Raw genomic sequence first — 26,206 nt, 5'->3', positions numbered from 1 at the left:
AGTCATCGTGCTAGGCCCAGCAGCTCCATTTCTGATTTAGCTTCTTGATAATGTACCTGGGAAGGCAGCAGATGATGGCCCAAGTACTTGGATCCCTGCCACATATATGACAGTCTAAGTAGAATTCTGGAGTCCTGGTCCAGGTTAGCTCAGCCTCGGCTGTTGTAGGCACTTGGAGAGTAAATCAGAGTATGAAAAGATAATCCTCCCTCCCATTTCTATAAGAGAGAATGAACTGACAAGAAATGAAAGACTAATGTGGATGAGGACGTGAAGCAAAAGGAATGTGCAATACTTGCAAAAATCTACACTAGGGGGAGATGGCACGGGGCAGCAGGCTGACACGATCTGAGATGCCAGCACCCCATCTCAGGATGCCCTGAAGTTTCACATGGCAAAAAAAAAAAAAAAAAAGGAAAACAACAAATGAAGTCTCAAACGGCACAATTCTGATTCAGTCCCCTGCTAATGCACCTGGAAAGCAACCTGGGAACACTCCAGTCCTCAGGCCCCAGCCACCCACGTGGCAGACCAGGCAAGCTGCCAGTGCTGGCTGTGGCAGTCTTTGGGGAATGAACCAGAGATGGACAATCTCTCTTTTTATCTTACAGATAAAAAAAAAACAAACAAAAAAAGTGTTTAAATTACATCGGGACAATTCCAAAAAGGCATTCCCTGAGGGGATGCATAGTAGTACTGTAGGTTAAGCCCTAAGCCTGTAAAGTGCTAGCATTGCAGACAGAAGCTTTGCTTTACTAAGCCATGGTGCTGGCCTCCAAATAAACCTTTTAAAAGAAAAGGCACTTCCTGCTGAAGATGCTCACCTCTGGTCCAGCTACCCTCTCTCAAATGCTCAAGACACTCTTGTGTGTCCTCAAACCTGCAGAGTGTTCTGTGACTAGACAGTTTATGTGATGATGGAAAGCAGTGACTTCGCTAATAAGCACAGCCAGTCCAACTCCTGGTAAGCTGACTTAAACCCAGGGGGGAGGCTCATGTTTTGACGTACATATCACTGTGTAATGAGACATGAGTGCAGGAGGTTCACAACAGTAACTGGAAAAGCCATGCAACAGTCCAACAGGACAGTCCAATACACGGGGTATTCATGTAATTTATAGTAACAGAAACTGACGAGACTGTGGCTGCAATAACTACACGCTTCCATTTACATACAATCTCAAGAATGGCCCAGTTCAACTATTACATGACTCAGATAGAACAAAAATGAGGGAAACCAGAAGTAAGAAAGAAGAACAATTAGTCCAAAGCTTAGTCTATGGCCACCTCTGCAGGGAGGGACTCACTATGTATTTTAAAGGTGCAACAACAGGCCTTTCTTTTACCTTATGAGAAAGGGTTTCAGTGTCTCGTTATACCTTAAATCTATCCCAGAAACTCTTTTTATCAGAATCATTGTTTAACAAAAAGGAACCCGCTGGCCACTCCCACACCCCAGCTGGCTGGCTTACCTGGTAGCTCGGAGTCACAGAGTACTGAATGCCTGTGGCCGACTGCATGGGCTCAGACACAGCCTCATACACTGGAGGGGCAGGGGCAAGCACTCGGTGCTGGTGCGGAAAGGCCTCGGTGCCGCCAGGGAGCCGACGCTGCTGGGCTGCATACACCGGTGACTCTGGGTCATCCAAGCGCCGCTTCATTCTGCGCTCATGCTCAGGGGTGAGCTCCCCAACCTGTAGAAGAACATGTGGTCAGCGCTCAGCCGGTCGGTGGCCTAGGAACAGGACAAGCAAAGCTACCTGAACTGCATCACCATCATAGATGATTCACACACACATACACTGTACAGTAAGCAAGCTGTAACTCAACAAGATAGAAATCCAAGTAATACATCTTAGCTGTTATTAATCTTAAAATTAACCCCCAACTAAAAACGCAAACATAACTACCCCACTCACTACTTTTCTGCTCAAGTGGTATCATTCCTACTACTAATTACACAGCCAGAATGCAAAAATACTCCCAGTGTAGCTTTTAACTCCTCAAGCCTAGTACTATGACAGCAGCCTAATCTTAAAATACCGATTGCTTCAACAACGGTACCACGGCAAGGAGGCAGGGTGGAAGATGAAGGCTCCAGATCTGCCACCACAAGGAGCCACGGCCACAGGCTTCCTCGCTCTCCAGCAATCACCCAGTAAAGGGGAAAGATGGCTGTCCCTTCAGAGTTCTTTGGCTCTTGTTAGCCTTTTTCACAGGAGAGGCAGCCAGTATTACCTTCATTACCTCTCTCTTCTACAGGATGGCACCCAGGAGCCCAGCTGGTCCTTCTCAGCTTCTTCAAGTCAGCATCCCTAACATAGGTAGGCACCTCCCTTCACAAACACACCACTCCCAGCCATCTAGTGATGAGACCAGCCCACCTCACTGCTCAGCCAGCCACATGAAAACAAGACATCACTCCTGCGGTACAGATACAAGACCAGCAAGCCTTCCACCATCCACAGGGAAGCTCTCTTGAAAACGAAAAAAAGCCTTTCCCCAACATTCGTGCACACCCTGCCTCTCGCTAAGGCAACTCCACCTCTCCATCATGCCAGCCTCCTTGACCACCCACCTCCGTCCCTCAGGCACACAAGACTTTTTGGGTGCTTCAGTACTGCCAAGTCCAAGCTGCACACCAACACAGGACCACAACTGTGTACCCCACAATCTGAGCACGTCTAGCCTTTCACACATCCCAAGCCACAAACACGCTGTTGTCTCTCACTATTTTAGTAACTTTCATTTATGAGCGACAGATAGCCCCCATTCACTAGTTGGTTCCACCAAATGGCCAGAAGGGCTGGGGCCACAAACTATTCCGGTTCCTCATGTAGGTGGCACAAACCTAACCACTTAAGGCATCACTGCTGCTTCCCAGGCACCATACCAGCAAGAATACAGAGCCGAGAGCCAGAACCAAGACTGAATCCAGGCATCATTCACATGCAGGCTAAAGGCTGGCTCCTGGGCCAGGACCCCAGCTAGACCCCAGCTAGACCCCAGGACCACACCTTCCCTAGTTGTGACTGCACATCCAACTCCACTAAATGCAGCTGAAAACATTCTGACAACTGTTAAGAGGAAATAATTTATTTATTTATTATTTTTTTAAAGATTTATTTTTATTATTTTTGTATTGGAAAGGCGGATATACAGAGAGGAGAGACAGAGAGGAAGATCTTCCATCCGATGATTCACTCCCCAAGTGAGCGCAATGGCCGATGCTATGCCGATCTGAAGCCAGGAGCCTCTTCTGGGTCTCCCGCATGGGTGCAGGGTCCCAAAGCTTTGGACCGTCCTCGACTGCCTTCCCGGGCCACAGGCAGGGAGCTGGATGGGAAGTGGGGCTGCCGGGATTAGAACCGGCGCCCATATGGGATCCCAGGCGTGCAAGGAGAGGACCTTAACCACTTGCGCCACCGCGCCGGGCCCAAGAGGAAATAATTTAAAATTTCTAAAGTTTTAACCAGCTGATTTCCTGGCATAAAGCAGCACATTTGGCTTAGCATTTCAAATTCTGCTGACATATTTTCATATTTATTTATTTATTTTTAAAAGATTTATTATTATTATTTTTTTTTATTGGAAAGGCGGATATACAGAGAGGAGAGACAGAGAGGAAGATCTTCCGTCTGATGATTTACTCCCCAAGTGAGCGCAACGGCCGATGCTATGCCGATCTGAAGCCAGGAGCCTCTTCCAGGTCTCCCACACAGGTGCAGGGTCCCAGGCCACAGGCAGGGAGCTGGAAGGGAAGCAGGGCTGCTGGGATAGAACCGGCGCCCACCTGGGATCCCGGGCGTGCAAGGTGAGGACCTTAACCACTGCACCACCACGCCGGGCCCAATATTTATGCATTTTTATTGGACAGGCAGATATACAGAGAGGAGGAGAGACAGAGAGTAAGATCTTCCGTCCAATGGTTCACTCCCCAAGTGGCCGCAACAGCTAGTGCTGTGCCGATCTGGAGCCAGGAGCCTCTTTCGGGTCTCCTACACAGGTGCAGGATCCCAAGGCTTTGGGCCATCCTTGACTGCTTTCCCAGGCCACAAGCAGGGAGCTGGATGGGAAGTGGGGCCGCTGGGATTAGAACGAGTGCCCATATGGGATCCTGGTGCATTCAAGGTGAGGACTTTAGCTGCTATGCCATGCTGTGCCAGGCCCTCTGCTGACATCTAAAGTGGTGGGAAATACAGACTTGCACAGGCCATTTGATACTCAATGAGCCACTGGCCAAATGAATACAAACACTAAACATCCACCTATTTGGGGATAAGCAACTAAGCTTAATTTAAAAAAAAAAGAAGTAAAAAGTCTGAGAGGGGTAGCTACAGTGACTCAATAAGCTAATCCTTCCCCGGCAGTGCGGACATCCTCATATGGGCACCACTGGTTAGTCTGGCCTGCTCCACTTCCCATCAGCTTCTTGCTTATGGCCTGGGAAAGCAGTCAAGGACGGCCTGAATCCTTAGGCCTCTGTACCCACATGAGACCCTAAGGAAGTTCCTGGCTTGAGATCAGTTCAGCTCTGGCCACTGTGGCCATTCGAGAGTGAACTAGCAAATGGAAGATCTTTTTTCTGTAAATCTCCCTTTCCAATTAAAACAATTAAACATTTTTTAAAAAGTCTTAAGACACTTCTGGCTGCTACTCCCTGTACGTCTATGACCTAAACCATGCCATATTTTGGGGTTCCACTGGTTTGAACCCTAGATGTTAACTCAGTTGACAATAACCTCTGCAGCCAAATGCAGACTTTATAAACAACAGCTTCAAATCTGAAGAGCAAAGTACAAGTCCTGGAGCTCCTGTTAGGAACTGGAGTCCGGACTTGCTCTGGGAAAGCCAATATCCAGAGCAGAGTGTCTCCTCTGCTACCCAGCAGGCTGCCCGCTCAGACAGACCCTCGAAGGCAATGGTGCTGGCCCTAGTACTAGGGTCCTTGTCACACACCAGACTTGGATTGAGTTCCAAGGTCCTGGCTTCAACCTGGCATTGCCCAACTCTAACTGCTTAAAAAAAATTAAAAAAAAAAAATTAAGAACTGGATTCGAGTCCCAAGTCTGACATGGTGAGACTTCTGTGACACTGGAAGCTTCTCATCTGCAAAAGGAGGAGTCGGTCTGGATCCTCCAGTGAGTCACTCACAGATGAAGAAGGAAGGTATGAGACCTCCTTCTGAGAGCATGCTCTTTTTCTCCTATTCACTGTGGCTTTAAAAGGTGCCTGCCGAAGCCACTCTCCAGACCACCTGCACACCCTGGGCCCGGGTTGCGTAGACCACACTACAGAACTTTCGATCATTCCTTATCCTTCTATGGTATAGCTGCTTCTTAGAGCCATCTTGGCCCTGCCAGTGCCAGTCCCTCCCTTGACTTAAGCCTCCCCACCAATCACTGCCCCTGGAGCCAGGACCCCGCACCTCTGCCCTCCAGCCCAGCCTCTTTACTGCTCTCAAAACCATCTGCCTCAAATGCAGATGGAATGCAGCTGCAAACACCATCACTGGGTCACACTACTTAAGATATAATCCAGAGTCCTGAGGTTAGCCCACAAAATGCTTCCTTCCTCAACGGGGGAGGAATGTAACTTACTGGTTGTCTACTTCCAATTCCCTCTCCCCTCCCTGGGCACCCAGCTTTGCCAAGCATCATGCCAACCCCCTCAGCATGTCTCAAGTTTATAAGCTTCCCCAAGGCAGGATTCTTCTCAACCTGGATTAGAGCTAGAGCCAAGAAATAGACCAAGGAACTCCAATGAGGGACTTAGGATGCCTCAATTGTTAGATATATCCCTCTTATGGAAAACTACAAAGCAAAGATCAGGGTTTACCTACAAGCAACGAACTCTAAGACACTTTCAAATGAACAAAGCTGGAGAGCTACTGGACAGATGAACATGACATAGCAAGCACTCCAACACTGATAATCTATGTACAACACATGTCCACACTGGTGTCCACTACAAAATTCTATTAACTTCGCTGTGTGTTAGTAAAAGTTCTTAATAAAATCTTGAAGGAAAAACTAATTCAAACCAGCCCATGAGTGTTACAAATAAATCCTATAAATTACAGAGGAACAGAGCTGTGTATACGGGGAAGACTAAAGGAAAGAGTTAGACAACGGACTGTGACAGACCCTGTATAGGCATGCACACACAAGAATCAGGTCTGGGATCACTTCAGACAAAACCTTTGGGGATCCCTCCAACTGAACTGCAGATCTCAGAACCACAATGAAGAGAAGTGCAGGTTCCATGGTCTAACCATGGAGTGCATGTATCACAGCTGAACCTCCTCAGTGGCTCAGACGGAGCAGTGGCTAGCATACCAGCTGCACATGGAGGATATGGCAGTCCATCGGAACCTGCAGAGGACCTGGTACCAAATAGAGGACGGAGGACAGACAAATCAATCAACTACCTCAGCCATGTGTTGGCAGTGAAAATCTGGGCAGAGAGACTCTAAGGTGGACTATGTCAGCCAGTGGAGTCTGGAGAGATTTCACCCTGCTTAGAATGGCGAGACTAGCAGCAATTCAGAACTGTTGAACTTTCAAAACCACTTGAGCAGGACCCTCGGAGCATGTCCCACATCAGAGACCCTGGAAAGAGAAGGAGGCTGGGTGGAGCTTCTCCTTTTATGTCACTGCTTACCCCAGATACAGAAAAAATAGAGAGAGAGAGAGAGAGAGAGAGAGAGAGAGAGAGAGAGAATATGGAAACAATGGTCTTACCCACTTTCCTATAGCCCCTGACCCTTTGTGCCCTAATAAAATTATGTAAAATTACTTAAAAAAAAAAAAAAAAAGAGTTCAGTTACACCTTGAAATTTAGAAAAAAATTAGGACACAGGGGCATACTGCATAAATTCAAAATACTATAGTAACTTTGGACTCACAGGCAATAAGCAGCTATTTATGTAATCCCTGCCCATTCATTCACACAACAATCAGTTACCAAGTCCCTCCCACATGCCAGGCACCTGGCCGGGTACATCCTGGCACCACCAGCACAAGGTTGTCCACGGCCAACTGCGCTCAGCTGACTGCTCCTCAGTGCACAGCAGACAGAGGGAAATGATCCTCACAGAATCAGGTCACTTGTTCAAGGTCATTTACCTGGCTCAAGGGCCCCTCTGGACTGCAAAGCCCTCCTAGGGCAGTGCAGTGCAGCTACAGCCTCCGAAGCCTGAGAGGCAGGCATGGGCACAAAGGGTGGGAGAGGTCTCTCGTCCCTGCTGCAGGCAATGCTATTCCACCAGCCTTCCAGCAGGCTTTACCGGCCACAACTCCAGGTTATAAATAGAGGGACGCTACTGGAGTTGTGGTGTAGCAAGTTAAGGCACCATTGGCAGGGCTGGAATCCCATGTCTGGCTACAGTCCTCCCAGATGCTCCGCTTCCCATCCAGCTCCCTGTTAATGCCCTGGGAAAGTAGCAGAGGATGGGCCAAGTACTTGGCCCCAGTACCTGTATGGGAGACCCAGCAATAGCTCCTGGTATCAGCCTGGCTACTGCAACCTTCTGGGGAGTGACCCAGCAGACGAAGACACCCCCCCTTCCACCTTGCTTTCTCTCTATAACTCTGCCTTCAAATAAATAAACCATTAAAAGTAAGAAAGAGAAAATAGTGGAACAAAGACTAAAATGAATAAACCATAGCAGCACATGGGAGAAAAAAAAAGAAAAGAAAACTACCTGGACACATGTTTTAATAAAGTGGGAACTAGCTCCAGCCACCCCGGCAAGGGATCCTAACTGCCAAGCCAGCACAGCAGTGTGATTCTGACACTGCCAGTGTTACAGAAGACCAACAGCAGCAGAATGCACACATTCCAGACAGCTGCTACAACAGCAGGGGGACATGCTAGTCCCTTTACCCTTAAGAAAAATAAAGACCAACACACTAAGTGCTGGGTCCCTTCTATCTACTTGGGAGAAGCTCTTGGCTCTTCTTGGCTTCCTCCTAGCTCTGTTTGGGCGTCTTGGACATTTGGGGAGTGAACCAGCAAATGGAAAATGTGGTTCTCTTTTGTCTGTAACTCTGAAATAATTAAATACATGCATAAATCTTCCAAAGGAAACAAAACAAACAAAACCTCTTTAGATAAAGTGAAAATTTTCTTTATAAAAAGGAGCCTTAGGGGGGCCAGTGTGGTAACCTAGCAGCTAAAATCCTCCCCTTGCACGTGCCCAGGATCCCATATGGGCGCCAGTTCTAGTCCCGGCAGCTCCACTTCCCATCCAGCTCCCTGCTTGTGGCCTGGGAAAGCAGTCGAGGACGGCCCAAGGCCTTGGGACCCTGCACCCACATGGGAGACCCGGAAGAGCTCCTAGCTCCTGCTCGGCTCAGCTCCAACCATTGCGCTTACTTGGGGAATTAATTAAAGAATGGAAGATCTTCTCTGACTCTCCTCCTCTCTGTATATTTGACTTTCCAACAAAAACAAAATAAATCTTAGAATAGAAAACTCTCACAAAAAGAGAGAAAGAGAGAGAGAGAGAGAGAAAGAGAATGAATGAATGAATCTGTGGCCAGCCTGGTGGTTTAGCAAGATAATCTTCCACCTGCAGCACTGGCACCTGTGAGCACTGGTTCATGCCCCAGCTGCTCCACTTCCCAACTAGTTCCCTGCTTTTGACTTGGGAACACAGCAGAGTCCTTTATTCAAGCCTTGGGCCCCTGAATTTACATCAAAGACCTGGAAGAGGATCATGGCTTTGCATTAGCTCAGCTTGGCCACTGTAGCCACCTGGGGAGTGAACCAGAGGATGAAGATTGGTCTCTTCTCTCTGTAAATCTGCCTTTCAATAAAAGCAAATATATTTTTTAAAATATGAAAGAAAAAAACTTGAATAACAGTTTGATCAGCAACTGTAGCTTCAACTAAGGGCAAGTGCCCCAGCAGTAGCCTAGCTCTCCCCAAACACACACCTCAGGGTTTCAGTCAGCTAAGCAATGTGCTCCACTGCAGAATACACAGAGGGCACTTGAATCAGAATCTAGCAAAATTAACTGCTCATTCTCCGCCTCAACTCCCCCACCCCCCCAAGACTGAATGGCCAAGTTTCCTTCACACTCAGCAGGTGGCCAACCTGTCCCTCACCTCTGCATACTCGGTGCTGCTGGCAGACCTATTCTGGTCCTCACAGTGGGCAGGGAGGGGCTACAGGATCTCATGGGAGAAGGCAAAGGATGCTCCTCAAAATCACCTTCCAGCACAACAAATGGTTATTCGGCTCCAAATGCCAGTACTTCACCAAGGGTGAGAAACCTTGATTCAACAGCAACACTACTGTCAACCAAGGTTGTTCAAGACAGTCACCTGTGTATCAATATATTTTTTTAAAGATTTATTTTTATTGGAGAGGCAGATATACAGAGAGGAAGATCTTCGGTCCAATGATTCACTCCCAAAGTAGCCTCAACGGCGAGTACTGCCCCAATCCAAAGCCAGGAGCCAGGAACCTCCTCTGGGTCTCCGACACGGGTGCAGGGTTCCAAGGCCTTGGGTCGTCCTCGACTGCTTTCCCAGGCCACAAACAGGGAGTTGGATTGGAAGCAGGGCTGCCGGGATTAGAACCGGCGCCCATATGTTATCCCAGTGCATTCAAGGCAAGGACTTTAGCTGCTAGGCCATGGCGCCAGGTGTTGCATATCAATATTTTGAGATACAATTTATCTTTAACTTTCAGCATACCAGCAAAACTTATCAGAAATGTTGGTAGAAATTTAAATTACAAATCCTGAACCCGGCATGACAGCATAGCTGTAGAAGTCCTCACCTTGAACGCACTAGGATAACTCATGGGCGCCTATTCTAATCCCAGAGTCCCCTCTTCCCATCCAGCTCTCTGCTTGTGGCCTGGGAAAGCAGTCAAGGATGGCCCAAAGCTTTGGGACCCTGCACTCGTATAGCAGACCCAGAAGAAGCTCCTGGCTCCTGGCTTCGGATCTGCTCAGCTCTGGCTGTTGAGGCCACTTGGGGAGTGAACCAATGGTTCCCTGTAGTCATTGGAGAATGAACCAGTATCTGGTACCTCTGGTGTAAGTTCACTTCAGTCTTTGCCTTTTAAATAAATAAAACAGTTTTAAAAATTTTAAGCATTCGGGCCCGGCGGCGTGGCCTAGCGGCTAAAGTCCTCACCTTTCACACACTGAGATCCCATATGGGCACCGGTTCTAATCCCGGCAGCTCCACTTCCCATCCAAGTTCCCTGCTTGTGGCCTGGGAAGGCAGTCGAGGATGGCCCAAAACTTTGGGACCCTGTACTCATGTGGGATACCCAGAAGAAGTTCCTGGCTCCTGGCTTCGGATCGGCATAGCATCGGCCATTGCAGTCACTTGGGGAGTGGGTCGTCGGACGGAAGATCTTCCTCTCTGTCTCTCCTCCTCTCTGTATATCTGACTTTCCAATAAATAAATAAATCTTAAAAAAAAAAAGTTTTAAGCATTCACAGTAGGGGAATGCAAGATGGCTATCATCATGTCTTCCTACACATCAGTTAGTGTCTAGGGAATGGGGCAAACAAGAGCCCAAGCACAACAGGAGACAAGCTGGCCAAGCACAAAGGGAGGAGTGACGGATAAGGTTCCTAAGGACAGGCAGGTGTTTCCCCAACCCTGTGCCCTGATCATCTCCGCTGCTTCTGCATGCAGACATCTCCCACCTACCCGATATCTCCTGCCCTGTACCATACTCTGCCTCCTTCTTTGTGTACCTTCTAACACTTGCCAAGCCCATCCTACCTGCCAGTTGTTCTAAGAGCTGGAGACCCAGCAGTAAACAAGAACAAATCCCTTCTTTCAGGAAGCTTACACTTCAGAAAGTATCTAGAACATCACAGTGTCAAAGTGCTAGAAAGAAAAACCAGGGAGGGATTTTTCAGAACTTTAGCTAAGATCCAACAGGGACCTCAACACAAAGGTAAATTCTGAGTAAAGGAAGTGATGCAGCTGGCTATATGCCAGCTGGTGGGAGAGCATCTGGGTGGAAGGGACTTCCGAAGTGCCTGATAGTTTCCAAGAAAAGCAAGATTTCTGTCACTAGACAATAAAGGAAAGTCAGACAAGTAGAACATGTAGGAAGCGATAAATCAGGTTTGCTTTTAGAGGTTGTAAGAAGGATGGGGGGAGGGGAGAATGTCAGTCAGTGTGATGGTTTGATGGGCTAATTCTCCATCTGCAAGTGCCCTCATTCCCTGTGGACGCCTGTTGGTGTTCCAGCTGTTCCACTTCCCATTCAGCTTCCTGCTTATGGCCTGGGAAAGCAGCTGAGATGGCCTGCACCCCCTGTGGATACACCAAAGGACAGACTCAGCTCCAGCAGATTTGAGGAGTGATCAGTGGATGGAAGACCTCTGTCACTCCTCTCTGTAAATCTGCCTTTCCAATAAAAAAAAAATCTTAAAAAAAAACAAGACTTCACACTCAGAGTGAACAGGAAGCCACAGGACAGTCTGCAGCTGAGAACACACAGAGTCTGACTTGGGTTTTTGAAAGCATCACTTGGTCTGCTGTACTGAGAACAGACTACAGAGCGGCCGTAACATCAGAACATAGAATCCAACCTAAAAACGCTCCTGGCACTGCCTGGGGTGCCATGGAGGGGATGAGAGGAGGCATGATACAGGGCAAATTAAGATTGGGGTGCACTACAAGTGGAATGGAAGAGAGCCAGCACTATGGCGCCAACCACTTAAGTAGCTACCTGTGACAGGTGTCAACTCAAAGTACCAGCTGCTTGACTTCCAATCCAGCCCCCTGCTAACGTTCCTAGTAAACTAGTGGACAAGAGACCAAATCCTTTCCTTGCACTCACACTCAAAACCCAGATGAAGCTCCTGAGTTTCTTCTGGCTCAACCCCAGTCATTGAGGCCATCCATCTGGGCAGTGAATCCATAGACTGAAGAGCTCTATGCCTCTGGCCCTCTCTGTTTAGTCTGCCTTGCAAACAAAATCTCTCAAGATTTATTTCTGTGAGCCGGTGCAATAGCCTGGTAGCTACTTCCTCACCTTGCATGCACCAGGATCTCATATGGGCGCTGGTTCATGTCCTGGCTGCTCCACTTCCTATCCAGCTCCCTGCCTGTGGCCTGGGAAAGCAGTCAAGGATGGCCCAAAGCCTTGGGACCCTGCACCCGTGTCGGAGACCCAGAAGAGGTTCCTGGCTCCTGGCTTTGGATTGGGGCAGCTCCAGCCATTGAGGCTACTTTGGGAGTGAATCATCGGATGGAAGATCTTCCTTTCTGTCTCATCCTCTCTGTATATCTGACTTTGTAATAAAAATAAATAAATTTTAAAATAAATCTTTTATGTAAGTACATAAATTTCCATATATTGTAATAATAGCAAAATTGATTCACAGACTACGCAAGTATAATGCGAGGGATTATGACTTTAACTTCCTCCTCAGAGCACAGTGCCAAGGTGCAGCAGGTGAAGCTGCTATCCCATACAGGTGCCTATTCCAGTGCCAGCTGCTCCACTCCCTATCCAGTTCCCCGCTAAGGCACCTGAGAATGCAACAGATAATGGCCCAAGTGCCTGGCTTCGGATCAGCCCATTTCTGGCCATTTTGACCATTTGGGGAGTGAACCAACTCTGCCTTCCAAATAAAGAGACAAATTTTACCAAAAATCAAAACCCACCATTTATTTACTTTAGTACAACAAGCCATGAGATGGGACAAAAATATATTACTAGGAAACAAAACTGACCAAAAACTTGAATCAATGTTAACAGCTATGCAAGGCCCATTAATTCTTTACTGTGATCCTTTATCTTCAGATGGGAGCAGGTGCCATGAAACAGGGAGCTACTCTGCCTGCAGCTCTGACATCACATAAGGGCAATGATTCATGTTCCAGCCGCTCCCCTTCCAATCAAGTTTCCTGCGGATGGCCTGCTAAAGCAGTGCAGAATGGTTCAGGTCCTTGGCCCCTGCACCCATGTGGGAGACCCAGAGGTGCCTGGTTTCTGGCTTTGGATAGGTACAGTTCCAACCACCTGGGGAGTTAAGCAACTGATGGCAGGCCTCTCTCTCTCTCCCCTTCTCTGTAACTCCACCTTTCAAATAAAATTAAAATCATATATATTTGATTATCTGAACACATATATGTACACATATACACTCAGATGGAACAAATAGAACCAGGTTGGGAAACTGCAAAGAGCATGTTCACAAACTCTACAACAGCAATCACAATTCAAGAGAACATAACTTCCCAATGAAAGTGTTGGGCATACAGAGACAATGGAATGATGGACTGTCTGACATTGTCTGTACCAGAAATGTTGGGGCACACTTAAATAGTAGACTGATGGAATTGTAACTCCTTATGAAGGAATGAAGGAATGTATTGTTGCGACAATATGGGGGAAATCAGTCAGGGAGTGGGAATTGAGGGAGAGGGGAATCCTGGACTATACAGAATTATACCATAAAATTCAAAATTTAAATTTAAAAAAAAGAGAGAGAGAGTGAACATAATTGCAAGACACCTCACTCCTAGCCTCCCCCAGGGCTGTTCCTGGGCTCTCAAAGAGAGGTCTTGCAAAACTGAGCTCACCTCAGCCGCCGCCTCCTTCATTCAGTGCCAGGTGGACCCTCCCTCCTCTGACTTACACTGGATGCTCATGGCACCTGCTCCCCCATGTGCAGGAACATCATCATTAGGCAGCTAACCTGCTCTCCCAACAAGGACATCAGTGTCTGTGCAGACTTCCTCAGTCAGCCCAAAGCTTTCCAAGCAGATAGTCAGGAAATGGGTATTAACCCAATCCACTCTTAGATCTGAGCACCAACATCTTCCCTCTACGCTGCTCTCAAAAGCACACTGAAGGTCTCTAAAAAATGCAAACACATCCGGCTCCACACTAGGGCACCTGGGAAAGCGCAGAGGATGGTCCCCAGGCCCCTGCACCCATGAGGGAGAGGAAGAAGCTCCTGGCTTTAGCCTGGCTTAGCTCTGGCTGTTGCAGCCAGCAGCAGAGTGAACTAGAAGATAGACTGTCTCTCCTTTCAAATAAATAAATCTGTGAGATGAAAATGCAAATACAAAATCACCTGTGTTTTGCAGTTTAGTGAAATTGGGTATATACTAAGAACAGAGGTAATGACAGCTGAAAGGTGGTAAAACTCCCAAGTCCATATATGGTTGAAAAGATCAACCAAATGTAGCGTATGTACCAACTATAAAATATTCTCCGGCTCTAGAACAAACTTTTGCGGCTGGCATGATGGGTAAATTGGCTAATTATCCTCCCGAAAGAGCCAGCAGCCCATATGGTTACTGATTCATGCTGGGGCTGCTCCACTTCCCATCCAGCTCCCTGCCTGTGGCCTGGGAAGGCAGTTGATGACAACCCAAAAACTTGGGACCCTGCACTCACATGGGAGTCCTGGAAGAAGCTCTGGGCTCTAGATTTGCTTCCCAAATAGCTGCCGACTAGAGCTAAGCCAATCAGTGAAAGGAAGATCTGTCTCTTCTTTACTCTGTAAATCTCCTTTCCAATTAAAAAACAAAACAAAACAAAAAACCAAAACTGAGCCCGACACAATAGCCCAGTGGCTAAATCCTCACCTAGCATCCCATATGGGCACTGGTTCGTGTCCCAGCTGCTTCACTTTCCATCCAGCTCCTTGCTTGTGGCCTGGGAAAGCAGTCAAAAGACAGCCCAAATCCTTGGGACCCTGCACCTGCAGCATAGCAGACCTGAAAGAAGCTCCTGGTTTTGGACTGGCTTAATTCCAACCATTGCAGCCATTTGGGGAGTGAACCAGCAGACAGGAGATCTTTTTCTCTCCTTCTTTCTGTAAATCTGACTTAACAATAAAAACAAATATTAAAAAAAAAAAAAAAAAAAAGAGGGCAACTTTCCTTCTTTCCCATTAGCACATGGATGAATCAAACACTGAGCAGCTACCTGAAATGAGCCAGACACAAAAGGCAAACACTGTATGTGACTCTCCTTACTTGAGGTCTTCAGTGGGCCCTCAGATTCAGACATGGGTGTGTGTGGGGGGGTCCACATCCTATATCGGAGCGCCCAGAATCAGGTCCGGGCTCCCTGCTCAGGTATACCCTGGGAAGCTGCAGGGGATGACCTAAGCCCTTCAGTCCCATGGGGATACTGGAGACCCAGAATGAAGACTGAGCGGTTTTCTTGTAAAAGATCTATATGTATAATTTTTTATTCATGTATCTGAAAGAGCTACAGAGGAGATGTACTGGTTCACTTCCTGGAGGGCTGCAACAGCCAGGGCGGAGCCAGGTGCTTCACCCAAGGCCAGCCTCTTGGAGCCACCTTTCACTGCTTTCCCAAGCCTTTAGCAGGGAACTGAATCAGAATTGGAGAGCTAGGACACAAAACTGACGATATTCCAGGCAGTAGCTTAATGCACTACACCACAATGCCTGCCCCTGGACTGAGTTTTGGGCTCCTGGCTTCAGTCTGGCCACAGTCACAGCTGTTGCGGGCATTTGGGATCAGCAGATAGAACTCTCTCTGTGTCTCTTCCAAATAAAAACAGTAAATACAGAAAGTTAAAAATTCCTCAGAGAAAGAAAGCATCCTTGTGGCTGCCAGGGATGGGGTCCAGTTTCAGTCTGAGGCTAAGAGTTCCACAGACAGACGGTCATGAAAACAACGTGAACACACCTGCCACCCCGAACTGGGCACTTACAAGGACTACAATGGAGGTTTCCATGCTATCTTACAGGCTACCCCGTTAAAAACTTACAAAGCTGCAGGGTCTGGGTGAGACTCCTGCACCAGGGAGCCTGGGCTAAGGCCTCAGCATGGCACCTGCCACAGAAAAGCTCATGCAAAACAAACTATAAAACAAATATGATTTGCACTTAACTTTTGTTGGTTTTACTTATTTGGAAGCCCAGAAGAGACAGAGAAAAGACAGGCAAGCGCCCGACCCTCCGCCAGTGCCCTCCACCGGGTCTCTCGGGCAGGTGGCAGGGCTGCAAGTTCCTAAGGAACCGCAATCAGGAGCTGGGCCAGGATGCAGAAAAGGAACTTCAGTGTGGGATGCAAGCACCCCAAGCAGCATATAACCTCTCTACCAAACGCCTGGCTAGGAAGTTTATTTTGGCACAAAAGAAGTTCAAGGTGTGCACATGACAGGCCCTCCAAAGTTCACGACAAGCAGATGTTATGGGGGGGGGGGGAAGCATATATTTCTATTTTGGGGAAGGTACAAAAACAAACTTGTCTTTGATTCTATTTTCATTGAACTTGGCAAAGTACCCTCAGTAGTTTAACCTTTCTATTTACCTTATCTTTAGGGCACGGATTTCATAGTACCCACACCCCAAGATTTAACAAGTGTGCAGCTCCCCCACACAGGAAGGGCTCTAGGACTCAGGTCCTTAGCAGCATCACTATTCAAGCGGAAGGAGAGGGTAACTGGAAAAAGCATGTGCTGTCATTTTTGGGAAACCTACACAGAAGCTCACCAGAAGCTCTCCGCTGCTGGAACTAGCAGGAGGAGGAGGAAGCCTCAGGCAGCACAGCTCCAAGTTAGGGAATGCCACACACGAGCCTGTCCCTGCCAACTGAAATCTCAGGCGCTCACATTCGCCCCACCGCTCTGCACTATCCTGTCTATACTCAGCACAAGCGGGGCCACGCTTTGCAGGACTCTTACCAAGTTCTTCCACACCTCCTTCCTTGAAAGACTCACTCTACACCAACTATTAAAGCCTTGCAAGATGGGCCTGGCACTGTAGTCTAGTATCTAAAGTCCTCGCCTTGCACATGTCCCATATGGGCGCTGGTTCTAATCCTGGCAGCCCCACTTCCAATCCAGCTCCCTGCCTGTGACCTGGGAAAGCAGTCGAGGATGGCCCAAAGTCTTGGGACCCTGCACCTGCATGGGAGACCCGGGAGAGGCTCCAATCTCCTGGGTTCAGATTGGCAGTTGCAGCCACATGCAGCCTGCCACAGAAAAGCTCATGCACAACAAACTATAAAACAAATATGATTTGCACTTAACTTTTGTTGGTTTTACTTATTTGGAAGCCAGGAAGAGACAGAGAAAAGACAGGCAAGAGCCGGACCCTCTGCCCATGCCCTCGACCGGGTCTCTCGGGCAGGTGGCAGGGCTGCAAGTTCCCAATGAGAAAAATGGATGAAAGATATTTCTCTGCCTCTCCTCTTGTCCGTATATCTGAGTTTCCAATTGAAAAAATAAATAAATCTTAAAAAAAAAAAACCCACTTTGCCAGGAGCCCCAACCCCATGGTTCAACAAGCTGATCCTTCACCTCTAGATGCCAGCATCCCACAGGGTCTGACTTATGCTCGGGCTGCTGCATTTCCCACTCAGCTCCCTGCCCACCACCTGGGAAAGTAGCACAACATGGCTCAAGTCTTCGGGACCCTGCACCCACAGGAGAGACCCAGAGGAAACTCCTGGCTTCAGATCCATTCATAGTTTTGGCTATTGCAGTCATTTGGGGAGTGACCCAGTAAAGAGAAGGAAGATTTTTCACTCTCCCTCTCTCTGTAAATCCGCCTTTCAAGCATAATTAAGTACATCTTAAAAAAAAAAAGAAAACACAAAAACACTTGCTGGGCTGGGTGTAGTGGTGGTACTGTAGGTTAAGCTGTTGCTTGGGACACTCACATTGCTTATCAAAATGTCAGGTCAAGTTTCAGCTGCTGCATCTCCAATCCAGTTCCCTGCTAATGTGCCTAGGAAGGCAGTAAGTGAAGGCTCTTGACTGTGGGTCCCTGCCACCTTAGGTGGGAGACCTAGATGGAGCTTCTGCCACCTGCCTTCACCTGGCCCAGCATGAATGTTGTAGGCGCATAGTGAGTAAATCAGCTGATTAAAGGCCTCTTTCTGTGAAACTGCTTTCCAAATAAATAAATCTCTTAAAAGGAGAAAACATAAAAATGCCCTTCTTTGTAAGCCAATTCATTCAGAACAAATGTATAGCACGCAATGCTGTTAAGTGGAGAAGAAAACTCCCCTTAACGCAGCATACCCTGGGACCACTTGAATTCTTTAAGCTTACAAGGGACCTCTGACCTCAACACACCGTCTATAGACAACGCATTCCTCGGGGGCCAAAGTCGGACCTTCCCTGTCTTCCAGCACACAGCCCTGCAAACTGTGAGAACCACCATGTGCTGGCAACCAAACTCTGTTCAAAGTACACGAGTTCTGCGTTCCCCTGGTCAGTTTACACATCAGCAGAACACCCAAGATGGGTCTCTGCTCCTGTTCTGACCGGCAACACTCCAACGCCCTCCCGTGGGCCACGCGTAGCCCTTCGATGGAGAAAGACCCAAGCCTTCAATTCATCCATCAGGCTCACGCAGACAGACTCCACGCCAACACCGCCGAGCAAGTCCTCCTCCCGGCTCGGAGCTCTGGTCCCTCACTGCGCTCTGCGGAACCTGAAAGCCACCTCGCCGAGGGAGAAGGCCTTCCCACCCTCAGCTTCGGGACAATGTGAGCACTCTCCCACCCCGCGTCCTGGACAGCAGAGTAGACTCCATGTAGAGATCGGGAGATCGCAAGGTGAATTCCACCCTCCTCACTGCACACCTCAGCCTCTTAGGGAGTGGGGCCAGGCCGGGGTTGTGGGGGGAGTCCTGCGACCCCCAACAGCGGCCGAGGGAACCCTCTCCCCAGCACTCCATTGGCCCGGCGGAGGCCCCGCCCCGCGGCCACAGGGGCTGCACGCGTCGGAGACTCCTGGAGAGGCGGCCCGTCGCCCCGCCATCTCGGCCACCGGGCGGAAGGCGCCGCCAGCCAGCCCGGCGGGTCCCGCCCACCCGCGGGGACCCAGGGCGGGGCGGCCCCGGGAGCCCGACTCCCAGCTCGACCGGACAGCGGGCTTTCTCGAGCACCGCCCCGAGCGGAGGCGGCGGAAACCGGGGCCCGGGGCAGCCCCCCGCCCGCCGCGCGGCCCGCCCCCGGCTCCCCCGCCGCACGCGCGCCGCCCCGCCTCCGAGCCGCGGCCGGGAGCCCGCCCCTCCGCGCGCACCGGGACGACGCGCTCCCCCTCCCGCGCCGAGCCGCCCGCTCCGCCCCCACCCCGCACACGGCCACACGCCGCCCGCCCGCCCTACGGGAAGCCGCGGGGGCCAGCCTCCCCCGCCGGCCCGGCGCTGCCCCGCCGCCCCGGCTCCCGCCCGAGCTCTCACCGCTCGTCACTGCGCGTCCCTCTCGGCGTGAGCCTCGGGCTCGGCAGGAGGCCCCGGGAGCGGCGCGGGGCACAGGCCCCGCCGAGGAGGACTGGCAGCCTGCTCTGGGCGGACGAAGGGGTCCCAGACCGCGACGCCCAGGCCGGGAAGGAGGGAGGGAGGGAGGGAGGTAAACTCTGAGGGGGAAGGGGAGGGGGAGATGGAGAAACCGTCTCCGCCGCCTCTACCGCCGCGGCCGCTTCTCTGTTACCCGGGAAATCCCGCCCACTCGCCCGGCCCGCCCAGCAGAGGGAGGACTCGGCTTCGCCCCACCACAGGTCGCATCCTCCGCCCGTCAAACGCCTGGCCAATCGGCGCGCCCCGCCGGCCGACGTCCCGCCCCTTCCCTCTCGGCCGGAGCAGGGAGGGGGAACCGCTCACCTTCTCCACGCCCCTATTGGCGGGGAGCTTTCCTAACTCAACCCCGCCTATTGGAGAGGGGCAGCCGGAGCCCTCCCCCGAGGCGCAGCCCCACTGGAGGACGACGGGCAGCTCCTCACGCCCCATTGGAGGCGCCGCGCACGGCCCGCCCCGCACCGTCTCGGCCACAGGCCTAGGCAGCCGGCTCCCGCCTCCGCCGCTCGGCGTCTCGGAAGGCCGGCCCCGGTTCTCCACCGCCCCGGGAAGGGAACGGCCGGGGGGCAACGCGTCCGGACCCACACAGGCCCCGCCCCGGCGGCCGGATTGGCCGGCGCCCCCGTCGGGGAAGGGGCCATTCCGCCCCGCGCCCGGCCGAGCCCGGCAGTCCTTTTGTGGAATGTTTACACTGGAGACGAGTGCCGAGTTCCGGGGCCCCAGGCCGCCCTCACTTCCCCGGCACCCCGTGCACCCCGTCGACGCGGGGCGGCCATCCTCCCAGCTGCACGGCCAAGGGCCGACGCACGCCAGCGACTCCCCGGGAAGGCGGGCCGGAGCCCCGAGACGGGAGCCGCGGAGAGGCCACGGCAGCCAGCAGGCTAAGAGGAACAGTGCAGTGCGCGCCAGCCGCACGGGGACATGGCGGGTCCCCGGGCCCCTCTGCAACACCCAGTGCTTGCGAGGCGCGAGAGCTTTTTATTTACGAAACCCCCTCCAGAGAGAAGGCGGGTAGGGGGTAACAAGGGCTAGGCGGCGGGTCGCGCACCGGGGAGGGGGCGGGCCCAGACACTTCCCGCTCTCCACGCGTCCTGGCTGCAGCCGAGCCACACACAAGGTCGCTGGGCCAACAGGTGACCGACTTCCCAGAGCTTTCGGCCGGGGCGGCGGGCTGCGATCACCCACGAGCAGCCTGGCCCGCCCTGCCACCCCCCAGGACGGAGCGCAAGGAAGCAAACTTGCCGCAGCGCGCGGGGCCCCCTAGGACGCGGTGCTCCTGCCCGCCGCGGCCGACCCTGTTCAGTAGCCGGGGCTCGTCCTCCCCGCACATGGCCATCCGAACCCCCAAGCCAGGGCCACTTTCGCCTCGGCCCCAGCCTGTCAAGTCGTACACACGGCACAGCCAGGACGGCAGCAGCCTCCGCGCCCCGGGTCACACAAGGGCGGAAGCTGAGCGTCGCAGAGCCAGCACCGGGCGCCCGGTGCGGAGGACGGGCCCCCCAGTGCAATCCCCACCTCCGTCAACGCCTTCCCCCCCCCCCCCGGCGTCTCCAACCGAAAGCCACTTTGGGAGAGAACCTTTGTGCTTCCCACGTCCCCCCGCCCCGCAGCCAGGACGCCCGCGAGCCGGGACTTCCGGGCGGGAGCGCCGGCGCGAGCGGCGAGGCGGGCCCCACACATGTGCCGGGAGCGCGCGCACGCGAGGCCAGAGCGCGCCCCCGCCGGCGGAGGCGGAGCCACCCGCCTGCCGCCCGCCAATCAGCCAGCAGGGGCGGGGCCTCGCGCCTCACGTAGCTGCAGGAATCCTCCCTCCGCCCTCCACCAAGGTAAAAAAAAAAAAATAAAATCCCAGCAACTTAAACTCCTGCCCGGCCTCCCAATAGGCGGAGCTCGGGATAATATCATCCAATCGGGCGCCGAAAAGGAGCAGAGGGAGTCTCGGGCAGCCAGTGAAAGACAAGAGCAGGCGGGGCGTGCGGAGGAGCCCGAGGTGGCTGCAGGCGGCCCGCCCCGCGGTCCCCTCCGGGCCGGGTGCACCAGCCGCCGGCCGAGTAGGTAGTAAACAGTCGGGGCCGCGGAGCGGAGGCTGGGGCGCGCCGGGCGCCCCCCCACGGCCCGCGCCTCCGGGTCGGCGCCGCCCTGCCGGCCCCGGCGCCCCGCCTCCCGCCCGCGGCGGCCATCCCGGCCTCAGACGCGCCCCCCGCGCCCCTCCCCGCCCGCTGATGCATTTCCTTTTCCCGAGGCCGAGCGTGGGGACAGTTTCCCCCCAGTTTCCGACCTTCACTGCCCCTTGCAGGACACCGGCACCCCGCTGGTGGACTGGCGCACTCGCGCCGGCCGCGGCCGGGTTGGGGAGGGAAGGGGTCCGGTGGAGAAGGAGCCGCCGCCTCGCCCGGCGGTGGGCGGGGAAGCAGGCAGCTCCATGTTTGCGAGCGGCAACAGCTTTAGGAGGGGCCCGGGAGCCGAGCGCCGAGTTCCCCGGGGGAACCCTCCGCTCCCCAGGCCGGCCGGAGCCCCGCGTCCCGGGCCCGAAGGCGGGCTGCATCGCCAGGCCTCCCGCAGCGCCCAGTGCGCCGGCGGGGTGTCCGGGGGAGCCCCGAGCGGTCCGCGGGGGCCAGCACGGTGGGGGAAGCGCTTCCCGGAGCCTCTGCCTCCCCCAGAGCCCCGCGCGTCCGCCGCTGCCCCCGCCCCCAGAGTCCCTAACAACCGGGCCCGGAGCGCGCCCGCCGGCCCCGCTCGCTCAAGTTGGCGTGCGCGGGCAGCCCCGACGCGCCGACCCGGAGGGCGATGGTGCAGGCAAAGCCGCGAGCCCCGGCTCGCTCGCTCGCTCGCAACTCGGACACGGCAGCAACTCCCGGTGCACAGGGCCCGGCCGCCGCTCCCTGCCGCGCGCGCGCCGGGGTGGCCCGACATCTTTTTTTTTGGTTCTTTCCTCTTGATTTTTTTTTTCTTTTAAAAATATAAAGCGTACCGAGGAGCAGGAGGACTCCGCCGGCTCGCCATCCCCCACCCCCCTACTCCCCTCTCCGCCTCTCCGCCGCCGAAAACCTACCGACACCGACTGCTCGGGCGACCCCGGCCGGCCGTCCCCTCCCCGCGCCCCGGTTCTGCCCGGCCGGGGAGCCCCCCACACCGGCGGGCGGGCGGCGCCGAGCGCCCTCCGGCCTGCCCGGCCCCTCGCCTCGCTCAGCCGCGGGGCTGCGAGCCGCCCCCCAACCCCCCACCTCCTCACACACGCACGCACACACAGCCCGCGCCCCCCGGCCACGGGGTCCCCGCGCGCCCGCCGCCGCCTCGGGCGGGCCACGGCCAGACACCCCCCGCCCCAAAAAACGGGTCTGGAAGGGGGGGGACCAAATTGAAAGCAGCTGTTTAACATACCTTCCGAGCCCGGCGAGGAGTGCTGAATGGGGAACGCCCCCCGCCCGCCATTGGCTCCCGGCGTCTGCGTCAACGCGCGCGGGCCCGCCTCCGCGCCCGCCCCGCCTCTTCCCCTTCATTCAACACCCCCTCCCTGCCCTGACAGCAAAATAAATTAAACGGGCCCGGAGTGGGAGGCGCCTCGGCGGCCGAGGCCCCCGGTCTCTCTCTCACGCGCGCACACACCAACCAGGCCTCGGACTGCTGGGAGCCCTCCGCAGGACTCGGGTTCGCAGTGTAGACGCTGAGGCGGGACCACTCACACACACACAGGACCGATCTGCGAGGCCACACGCCTCTCTCCCGGCTGTGCGCCCTCTCCATGTCCGGCCGGCTCTGCTAGGCGCCTAGAAACCAGGGGGGGTGCAAGCAGGAAGCTCTGCGTGCCAGGACAGCGGGCACTGGACGCGCCTGCCACTCCCCTCCTCACCCCTCATCCTCCCCGCCGCGACGCGGGCTTGGCACCTGCTGCCCGGGCCATGTCCAGCCGCGACGAGGTAGCTTCTGAGACGCGGGCAGTTGGAAGAATTGCTGCGGAAGGGGCCGCAACAGGGCTGGCACCACATGCGCTCCCGGAAGGGAGGCCCCTGGCAGCTGCAGGTAAGCTAGCAGGGAGGAGGGGGTGCTCCAGGTGCGTCCTTAGGGTGGTTTCAGGAGAGTAGGGTGTGGGGTAGCAAAAGAACAGATGGGAAACCTGCGGCCTGGAGAGTAGTGGAAATCGGGATGGCAGAGATAGACCCAGACTGTGGGAACCTTTCTTGTCCGGATTGGAAAGCAGGTGCCAGCCAGCGGTCAGGGTCCTGCTCGGACAGGCATGTTGGCAGATTTTGGGCGTCCCAGCAGCCGGTCGGTTCTGGGGGAGAGGAAGCCCAGGCTGGCCTGCTGTTTTTCATGACTACAGAGATATGGGGCAGCCAGGGGAAAGAAGACTTTTGTCAGAAAGCCTTCCCCCCACTTGGCAACCCTTTAGATTCTGCCCTGTACTCCTTGGCTGTGTCCAGCACCACAACCAACCTAAAGGGGTTGGTAGGGGAGAGGGGGTTAACAGGGCCTTTGTCAACAGAACCCAGCTGGCCAGGAGGGAAGGAAGGGAGGCCAGGGGTGGGGTGGGTCAGGTAGGAGACCATTCAGGTAGGAGACACCAGAGCAGCACAGTGCCAGCTGGGAAGAGACAGAAGGAAAGCGGTGTTTGAGAAAGACCCAAGGCAGAGGCTGTGAGATCTGGGCATGGCCAGCACCAAGGGCTTTAGCCAGCTCCCAACCTCCCTCTAAGCAAGTAGCCAGATGGGGCTGTCAGCAACTTGGAAAGGCTGCCTAGAAGGAGGGTGGATGGGCGGACACAGGCCTGAGTTGACTGGCCAGCGCAAGTGGAGCGCGCAGAGCACGGTGGGAGTATTGCATGCAGCTGATGGAATCCCTGAGGGTTAGGGTGCAGAAGGGGAACTCTGTGTGTTCTGTGGGGAGCCAGGGCACCAGGGGACCACGTCTTCTTGTATCAAAAGCTTCTTCCATCAGTGGGAGATAGTCTCCTGGTGGGAGAGGGCGCGGCTGGTTGTACCTTGTGTCCTGGTGAGCACCGCCCTCCCCGCACCATGGGGACAAGGTTGAGTGTTTGAATGTGCCCCTGGGTAGTAAGTGGTGTGTGCTATGGGGGCGGGGGGTCACTCACAGGGGCACCACAGCTACAACAGGTACTCTCGCTGCTCACTCCCCTCTGCAGTGTTAGGGAGACCCCTGGCACCCAGACTGAACTCCCCTGGGACGGCTGCTGAACCCCCGGGGTTTCCGGCAAGGCCCCCCCACCCCCCGTGTCACTGTACTGTCACTATAGGGCACAGCACTGGATGCTTCCTCTAGCCGCACCTGACCCACTCCACCCCAGCACTGACTGAACATGTTGGACCCCAGTGGGTCTGCAAGAGGACCGTCCTGGAAGAGGACCCCTGGGGAGACCGGCTCTGCGTCCCGGAGGCTGCCCTGCTCGTCCTCCTCACTGGTAGATGATCTGGGCTCAAGCGGTGGGAAGGTCAAATCCTGAACTCTGTCTGCACTCCTCTGGCCCCGTCCTTCTCGGCAATTCCTGTGTGATGGCTGACCCTCTTTCACAAGCCCTTGTTCCCAGCCACGCATATGGCTGCATCCTCAACTCACAGCACTGGTGCCCATGTCACTCATGGCATCACACACCCTCCCTCCCTGCCGTGCTCTAGGCAGTCGGTAGTGCTGGGGTGACACTTGGAGTTTGTCCTTCAGGAACTTTGATGTAAGGTTAAGCAGGGGACAGGTAGCTTAGCAATCCCCAGGTGAAGGGAAGCCGAGGCCAGAGCCCCACTCCAGCCACAGCAAGAGCTCAGGTTCCGGGCCAGAATCCCTGTTCATTCGGCATTTTTCAGGGGGATGAATAACTCCTGTTTGCACCTCTGCCATCCCTCTGGGCTACTGTGGACCTTGGAGTCTGTGTCCCCGGCTCGCAGCCAAGAATTCTTACCATCCTCCATCTCTTCTCGCTGTGGCAACCAGCTGACCTAGGTGGTATAGACCCCATGGCTTCCAATTTGTGGGGCTTAACATTTTTCTTGAGTAGGCTTAAAGGCTGATACCCTTGGGACCAACGTTGTGGTTCAGTGGGTTGTACTGCCACTTGCAACCTGTGCCGTTCCATATGTACTGGGTTGAGTCCTGGCTACTAATTGGAGCTGCTCACGCAATTCCTGGGAGGTGGGCAAGAGGGCCCCAACACTTAGGCCTTTGCTGCACTCAGGGGTGACCTGGTTGGGGTTCTGGGCTCCCGGCTTGGGCTGGGCCCCAGTTGTTGTGGATGTTTTGGGGAGTGAACTGGCAAATGAACTGGCAAAGGAAAGATGAGTCTCCACACCTTTTCTTTCACTCTGCCTTTCAAGTAGAAGAAAGTGTTGAGTTTTTATTTTTATTTTTTTAAGAAAGTAAAACAAAGATGGGAGAAAGTGAAACCTGGCATGTCCCAGTCAAATGGTTCAGCTTACCCGGCTGTTTGATTGTTTTTTTGTTTTTTTTTTTTTTTTGAAAGTCAGATTTACAGATAGGAGGAGAGACAGCGAGGAAAAACTTCTGTCCACTGATTTCACTCCCCAAGTGACCACAATGGCTGGAGCTGAGCCGATCCAAACCCAGGAGCCAGGAGCTTCTTCCAGATCACCCACATGGGTGCAGGGTCCCAAGGCTTTGGGCCGCCCTCGACTGCTTTCCCAGGCCACAAGCAGGGAGCTGGATGGGAAGTGGGGCTGCCAGGATCAGAAACAGCGCCCATATGGGATCTCAGTGCGTGAAAGGTGAGGACTTTAGCCACTAGGCTACTGTGCTGGGCCCAAGTTTTTATTTATTTTTTTAAGAAAGGAAAACACGGGAGAAACATTAGCCTGGCATGTCCCAGTTGATGTGTCAGCTTATCCAGCTGTGTTTTCCGAGCGTTTGTGCCTGTGTGCCAGCTGTCTGGTGGCTCTTACAGAAA

The 26,206-nt window shown here is 53.6% G+C and overlaps 2 protein-coding genes across 4 annotated transcripts in view; one reads left to right on the top strand and one right to left on the bottom strand.

Annotated features, from left to right (window-relative positions):
- SIN3A (SIN3 transcription regulator family member A) overlaps positions 1-19,362 on the bottom strand; it is a 61,237-nt gene extending 41,875 nt beyond the window's left edge. For 2 of the 3 annotated variants that reach the window (XM_040970276.1, XM_040970278.1), the window contains exons 1-2: positions 19,186-19,362; positions 1,473-1,694 (exon numbers count right to left, since the gene is read on the bottom strand). In XM_040970276.1, coding sequence (XP_040826210.1) covers positions 1,473-1,661 — 189 coding nt within the window. In that variant the 5' untranslated portion in view covers positions 1,662-1,694; positions 19,186-19,362. Of the gene's footprint in view, positions 1-1,472; positions 1,695-14,506; positions 14,513-19,185 lie in introns of those variants that run through there. The other variant, XM_040970277.1, reaches the window with a different exon arrangement.
- Positions 18,240-24,576, top strand: LOC121148436 (basic proline-rich protein-like). Its single transcript, XM_040968476.1, has 7 exons — positions 18,240-18,487; positions 18,597-19,326; positions 19,664-20,223; positions 20,516-20,780; positions 20,910-21,125; positions 21,596-22,043; positions 24,551-24,576. Exons 1-7 carry the CDS (start codon positions 18,240-18,242, stop codon positions 24,574-24,576), a joined length of 2,493 nt encoding a protein of 830 aa, XP_040824410.1.
- The last annotated feature ends 1,630 nt before the right edge of the window (positions 24,577-26,206 follow it).

The sequence above is a fragment of the Ochotona curzoniae genome, unplaced genomic scaffold, assembly GCF_017591425.1.
Source record: "Ochotona curzoniae isolate NIBS_2020 unplaced genomic scaffold, NIBS_Ocur_1.0 scaffold_4701, whole genome shotgun sequence".
In the NCBI taxonomy this organism is placed as follows: Eukaryota; Metazoa; Chordata; class Mammalia; order Lagomorpha; family Ochotonidae; genus Ochotona; species Ochotona curzoniae.
The sequence above is the reverse complement of the archived record's forward strand: the minus strand, read 5'-3'. Positions and strand labels throughout refer to the sequence as shown.

Excerpts from the sequence above, each read along its gene's own strand:
- LOC121148436 (XM_040968476.1), top strand. The coding sequence starts at position 18,240 with ATGGGTCTCTGCTCCTGTTCTGACCGGCAACACTCCAACGCCCTCCCG. Across the intron at positions 19,327-19,663 it reads TCCCAGACCGCGACGCCCAG|GGGCAGCCGGAGCCCTCCCC; the intron begins GCCGGGAAGGAG and ends CCTATTGGAGAG. Across the intron at positions 20,781-20,909 it reads GAGCCAGCACCGGGCGCCCG|CCAGGACGCCCGCGAGCCGG; the intron begins GTGCGGAGGACG and ends CCCGCCCCGCAG.